The sequence below is a fragment of the Macadamia integrifolia genome, chromosome 6 (assembly GCF_013358625.1).
Source record: "Macadamia integrifolia cultivar HAES 741 chromosome 6, SCU_Mint_v3, whole genome shotgun sequence".
Lineage (NCBI taxonomy): Eukaryota > Viridiplantae > Streptophyta > Magnoliopsida > Proteales > Proteaceae > Macadamia > Macadamia integrifolia.
The window spans coordinates 19,208,219-19,215,368 of record NC_056562.1 but is presented as its reverse complement, the minus strand read 5'-3'; the positions used below and the strand labels follow the sequence as shown (position 1 = coordinate 19,215,368).

The following is a 7,150-nucleotide window of genomic DNA, read 5'->3' as shown; positions in this document are numbered from 1 at the left end:
GACCTAGGCAAGCAGTGGCTACGGTTCCTCTCTCTCTCTCCCCCTCCCTCTGAGCTTTCTTCGACCTCGGCAGCGGCAGCGGCAGCGGCTGCAGTTCCTCTCTCTCTCCCCCTCCCTCTAAGCTTTCTTCGACCTCGGCAGCAGCTGCGGCTGTGGCAACGGCTGTGGTTCCTCTCTCTCTCTCCCTCCCTCTGAGCTTTCTTCGACCACGGCAGCGGCTGCGGCTGTGGCAGATCCCTATTCCTTTGGCCCTTTGGTGAGAGAAGCGAAAGAGAGAGAGAAAGAGCACCGAACAAGTCGGCAACGGCAGCGTTCGATGTGAGTTTCAGCACTGAACAGGCCCAGGTTGAGCTCAGTTCTCTTCTTCTTCTTCTTCTTCTTCTTTTTTCTGGTTTTTGCTGTTCCTCTCTCTCTCCCCCCTCCCTCTGAGCTTTCTTCGACTTCGGCAGCGACAGCGGCAACGGCAACGGCAACGGCTGCAGTCCATCAACAGCGGCAGTGCCAACCACTTTGCTTTCTTCGGCTGGAGCCGGTGAATGAATGTTTTTTTCTGGAGAGAGAGAGAGAGAGAGTAAAGGTGTTGCAATCGTGCATTGAAAATTTGTTTATCTTCTCTCCATCCAACGGTTCAATTCATGTTGATCAAATCCTACGGTCAAAATGCCGCTAGCATTCCTAATTCCTAGATAGTACGCTAGGTTTCTGGGAATCAGTGGCGGTTAATTACAGTTGCTTATCCACTGGATTTTGCGCGTATAGCAATAGTTGCAACTTGCAAGAGAAAACTTCTCCTATTTTTGTCAGATAATGACCTCTAGATAGGAATAGTAGTTTCTAACACGCTAGCCAGTACTTTGATTTTCAAAACTTTTTCAATGATTAGGTAGAGAAACAAAAAGCTAACTAAAAAAAAATTAGAAGAAAAAGACACGTTGCATGCCGTAAGGATTACAATGGGTACTTCCCACTGTGTGATTTCTAGACTTCTATTTGCGTGTTTCAATGGATGTCAAGGACGTCGTGCCACGTGTTTTATAAATCCAGATCAGCCTCAAGCGGTTGGTCTTTGTCAGTTGAACAACCTCTTTGGAGTTGGGAGTCAGTTTCTTAATACCTTTTCTTCCTTTCCCACCAACTTTCTTTCTTCTAATACCGATTCCTCACTTTCTATCATCCAATTTTCCTATGCCGATCTCATACGATATTAATTTGGTATCGATAATTGTTGTATCAGAACCTATACCTTGATCAATATCGATTTGTATTAATGTTACTTTGGTATCAATAATTGTAGTGACAGAACCCATACCTTGAGCAATATCGATCTATATCATATTACGTACCTAGTATACGTGATTTAAAGTATGGTAGAGAGTTGTTTGGGTAGGGTAGTTATTCTTTTTTTTTTTTAAAGAAACTATTGATAACAAAAAGACGGATTGCACGATTGAGACTTGTACCATTGATACAAAGAAACAATGATCAGAATTGGGCCAAATAGTCCTATCCGTAATAGACTGAGCCCTTCTAGCCAAGGTATCTGTTGTATCATTCACAGTCCTTGGAATACATGAAAATTAACATATAGTGGGTGGAGGGTTGTAGGTGGTGGGTGTATAAGGGCGTATAGGAGTGTCAATTTTGAGCCCGCATTGGTAGGCTCGATCGAACTTGACACATTTACAGCCTAACCTGGACTGGCCCGATTAATAAACGTGTCGGACTTGAGCCCTAGCAACCCCAAATATAAACCCACTATTGATTAATCTGTGCAGTTTGGTTGAGGGTAAAGGATGTCATGAGTCCAAAATCCAATATTGTTTAATGATGTGGTGAGGCTGATTGAAAGTGGTCATTGATTAATTTCTTTTGTCAGGATATGACAATCTAGCCTAGGATTTTTTATTTTTTTTTCATATCATTGGATGGTATTCAAAAGTACAATTTTCTTATATCTCATGCAGAAAAATCAACCGCCCAGGTATGTTGTAGTGCCTTCCCAAACATTGAATCTCATGTCCAAAAAAGATACTATAAGAGATTCTCATTTTTTTTGCTAGAATGTCAGATTATATTAATAGCAAAAAGAAAAATAAAGTACAAAAGCAGGAAGCGAGTCTCCACCTTCGGCATTGCCATTAGTAGAGATTCATAACCGCTATCTCACATAGTTTAAAAATCTAAAGCGAGGGCGCCCATCAATCTCGTATTGCAACTCTGAGGCAACATGCGGAGGAAGCTGCACATCATTACTATCAATCCTAGACTTTGCTGCATCCTTGGCCAAAAAATCCGCCACTGGATTAGCTTCTCTAAAACAGTGGGAGATCTTCCACTCAATATTGTCCTGAAAATCTGATAGATGAGACCACTCCTGAAGAACAGACCAAGGGATTAGTCTGTTATGGAAAATGAAAACAGGGACAGAGGAGTCTGACTCAATCCAGAGGCGTCTAATATTCCTCTCGTGAGCAAGTTTTAGCCCCTTAATAATGATCCAGACCTCCACCAAAAAGTTGGAAGAGATACCTAAGTAGAACTTGAAACATAGAAGCTTTCTACCATCATGGTCTCTGAAAATTCCTCTACCCCCTGCTCGATCCGGGTTCCCAAGAGAGCATCCATCCACATTGAGCTTAACCTAGGTAGGGAAAGGCTTGTGCCAGTGGACCTCCAAGATTGAGTGGTCTATCTGAGATGATAAGGCTATATTAAGCTTACGACAAATAATCAAATCTAATGTTGTTTTGGGGATTACTTTCATCTGAGAACAGATGAAGCTAATTTCCCCCCTGATGGTGCAAAGGATCCCAGGCTAACTTCGAGGCATCCCCTCAAAGCGCCTTTGATTACGTTCAAACCAAATAGCATCAATAGTTACGAAAAGACTGATCTCCCAAGCAGGTTTTAAACGCCACCCTTTCCCCTTATTTCTCCACCAATCAAGAAGCTCGGGCGCTGAACTACTGCTGCCCCAGGCCACGTTAAATAAATTCGAGACAGCATTCCAAATCCCTATAGAGAAAGCACATTCAAAGAAAAGATGGGAGAAAGATTCAGAAGACGAACCACAGAGCTCACACCTAGATGGGAATTGGATCCTTTTGGCCTTGATCATGTCGTTTGTAGGAAGTTTTCCAAGACCCCAATGCTAGCCCAATAAAAAGAGTCTTGGAGGGAGCAGTTTATTCCAAACCAGCCCCGCCCAAGATACAGAAGGGTAGCGAGATCTGAGACCATCCCAAGAGGTCTTGACAAAGAAGAGACCCATCGGATCCAGGCTCCAAAGGCAATGGTCTTTCATGTCATGAGAGGGCAAATTTATGGCCTTAATAGATGTAAAAAAAATTCTTAAGCAGATCAGAGTGAACTTGAGGCAGCGCCCATTGGCCATTCTCAATAAAGTAAAAAACTGTGGTTGAGGTTAGCAAACACCTCCTCCTGTAGGCCAGAGACATCCAAAATAAGATTATTACCCCACCAGTTGTTTCTCCAAAAATCAATGCTGCGATCATCACCCACAAACCACCTTTCATTCTCAACCACAAAGTTCCACATTTTCCTCACCCCAAGCCAAATAGAGGATCTTTTGTTACCCTTCTTGATCACACCAGAAGCAGAAATAAATCTAGCTTTGATGAGTCTGCTCAGCTGAGAATCTTCATGCTTAATTTTCAGGCTAATTTAGCAAGCAGAGCCTTGTTCACATCCCGAAGTCTTCTCAAGCTGAGCCCTCCCTCCTTCTTAGGTTTGCAAACCTGGTCTCATCTAACCATGATGGATTTGGGAGTATCAATCTCCCCCGTCCAGATGAAGTTCTTCATCCATTTTTCTAAACATTTAATCAAAGTAGATGGCCACCAGTACACAGAGAAACTATGCAAAGGCATCTTTGAAATGACAGATTTAACTAACTCCACTCTGCTAGCCATAGATAGGAGCCTACCTTTCCATCCCGTAAGCTTGGCTTTAATTCTGTCCATCAACAGAAGAAGGGGGTCCCTTTTCACTCTGCCTCGGAAAATTTTCAATCCCAAATACTTGGTGGGAAATTACAAGTAGGGATGGATAATTCCTCTACTAACCACTGCTTCCTGGCAGAGAGGATCTTTCCCAAAAATAATTTGCTCTTCTCTAAATTAAAGAACTGACCAGAGCAGCTTTGGAATGTAGCCAGAAATTTTTTCAAATTTTTAGCATACCTTTTGGAGGCATTTGCGAACATGAAAACACTTAAGAGATTCTCATTGTGATCAATAACTCAACAGTTAATTATTCAAGATTCTTAGTGGATCGTTGTTCAACACAATCTGTGCATGCATTTATATTTTAATCTAATTGAATGATACAAAACAGTATGCTAAAATAAAGTGCCTAAATTATGTCCAAAATTAAATACAACTAACGGTATAAATGGACAATTGCACAAAATATAACAATTACAAGGAGCAAATAATGCAACTATAATTAATTAATTTAATATAATTAAATTGGGTTTGATGACCATACATCAAAGTATCAAAATATCCGACAACTTCAACACCATGCTTGGTATTTCACGCTAACAAAGCTTTTGTCATAAGATATGGCTTCTTCCCCCATCCACACCCTCACCTATAATAATTTGGGTAATCAAGGTGTTAGCCAGCTTCCCATTTAGATATTTGTTCCTCTTTTGCTTGTTAATTACAAAAGCCACCTCTTCACTATCGTTCTACACTTTGAAGCACTTGGTGGATCTAGTAAAGGTGGTGGAGGAACACTGGAAATTCTACTCTTTCTTTCCACAGTTGAATTGCTTGGAGGATCTTAGTTTGTTACATAGAAGTTAATATGGTGAATGACTCATTAGCCAAAAAAAAACAGCAACATCTCGTAACTCAAGTATTTGGTCCTCTCCACCTATTTATATTGTTGAAAATATGAGTTGGGATGCTGTAGGTAGACCCTTGTACAGATTTGATTGAGCTTATTGCTCTAGTAGATATCAGGATGTCTATTCTATTGATGGCAATGTCAAAGATGGAATGACGTCCTGTTTTTTAAGATATTTTTTGTCATTGATCTAGGGATCGATGCCTAGATTAAAACCCTACAATGATATTTATTATTATTATTATTATTATTATTATTATTATTATTATTATTATTATTATTATTATTATTATTATTATTATTATTATTAATGGGAGGAGGTTAGGTATGTCGCCGATTTTCTTGGAGCCATTGGTTCAATCAAAAAGAGGACTTGGATAGGACTTGAGATAGGCATAAGAGACTTTTCCAAGAGGAGAGAGAAAGAGAGATAGACATAGATCTGAGTATACCAGAGGCATACCAAGCCGTTTCCCATTATTAATATATGTTTCATTGACTTTTTTTTTTTTTATAAATATACTTTGCGGGGTTATAGCAAAAATAAAATAGTGGTGGAGGAGCAATTGATGCAAATATATGATATGTAGATTGAGATTCCTCCACAAAAATCTATGAAAACAACAAAATAAACCACCAGACTAAAAGATGTAGGCACTTGAAGAAGAAGGAAACCAGACAATGATGATGAAGAAGGAAATCACCCTCTAGAAAGACCAACACACTCTCTCTCTCTCGACTAAATGAGCAACTTAAATAAACGAAATGCCTTGCATTAACCATTGAAAATCTAAAAATCATGAGGTCATCCAACTATTTAATGAATTTATTAAAAGAATGAATAAATAATTCATAAGAAAAAAAAAAAATCAATTTACATAGTAACAATTTACATAGTAAAGAAGAAGTTTTCCTTCAACGCACAATCAAGGATCTGGAGATCCCCTACCCCACCAAGTGGCCCAAATAGACTATGATAGGGTTTTCGGTGGGAGGGGAGATTGCAGGTGGTTCTCGCACTAGGGAGAGCAGCGGCGGCTAGTGGTGGGCAGCGATGGAATTTGCATGAAGGGGCAGCGGCCATGAGAGTTAAAGGAAGAAGAAGAAGAGGGAATGGATTTAGGTTTGGAAACTCCGTCATAGAAAAATGTAGAACAGAAGGAAGGGAGTGAGTGGCCTTTTTATTTAATTAACGCATCGTAGCTCTAAACTCCTCGAAGGTAAGTACGCCATCCCCATTCAAATCGTAGACACTAATCATGCCTTTACACTCCCGAATCGTCCTCGACTCACCAAGTCGACTCAGCATCCTCTTCAAGCTCTTGGCAGTTATAAAATCACACCCATCCATCGCATACATCCCAAATGCCTCCCTCAAGTCCTCCTCTCCATCCCCTTCCATCAACCTTGCAAAATCATCCAAACCAAGCAACCCATCACCATCGGAATCCGACGATCCCACCACCGCCACTGCCTCTTCAGTCGACAGCTCGCCGCCCACAGTCCTCACACAACTTTGTAACTCCGTCGCTGATATCTTGCCGTCACCGTCCTCATCGAAGTACCGGAACAACCGTTCGAGGTGGTTGTAATCAGGATTGACAGATAGAGAACGCTTCTCCACCTTCCTCATCATCTCTATAAGCTTGAAATTTGGGTGAACTTGGATTTGAATTGAGAGAGAAATAAAATTATGGAAGTTGAATTAGTAGAGACTAGAGATATTTGTAAGTGAAGTTCGAACTTATGTTGGTGAGAAGGTTGGGGGGAATTGAGATATATATAGGTTTCAGGGAATCAGGGTCCCTATATGGGACAACTATAAGCGGAAACTTCTCAGATTATGGCTTCAGGATGAGAAGAGGATGTAATAAGGGTATTTTGGTAAATACGTTCATATCTAGATTATTCTTTTGACCAAACACGTTAGTCAATACTTTCATTCTCACACCTTTTCAATGATTTGTAGAGAAAGAAAATAATAAATAAATAATATCGTAAGGACTACGCGTGTGCATCCCGCACGGATGACGGAATGGGTACTTCGCACTGCGTGACGTCGGTATGCGCGTTTCAATGGATGTCAAGGACGTGGTGCAACGTGTTTGATGAATCTGGAATCTGAATCAGTCCCAACTTTCCAACACAAGGACGGTAATCAACACAAGGACATTAGGTAGTTACCGCCCTTGTGTTCACTAGCTAACGCGTGGCAAAAGGGGCAACCGGATTGGTAGACACCGACATCAATCGTTTTTGCTGTTTATGACTCTAA

The 7,150-nt window shown here is 40.8% G+C and overlaps 1 protein-coding gene across 1 annotated transcript; it reads right to left on the bottom strand.

Moving 5' to 3' along the window:
* Positions 1-5,680: 5,680 nt before the first annotated feature.
* LOC122082897 (calcium-binding protein CML37-like) lies at positions 5,681-6,619 on the bottom strand. The gene has a single exon (XM_042650710.1). It carries the CDS (start codon positions 6,509-6,511, stop codon positions 6,065-6,067), a length of 447 nt encoding a protein of 148 aa, XP_042506644.1. The 5' UTR covers positions 6,512-6,619; the 3' UTR covers positions 5,681-6,064.
* Positions 6,620-7,150: the final 531 nt, after the last annotated feature.

Excerpts from the sequence above, each read along its gene's own strand:
- LOC122082897 (XM_042650710.1), bottom strand. The coding sequence starts at position 6,511 with ATGATGAGGAAGGTGGAGAAGCGTTCTCTATCTGTCAATCCTGATTAC.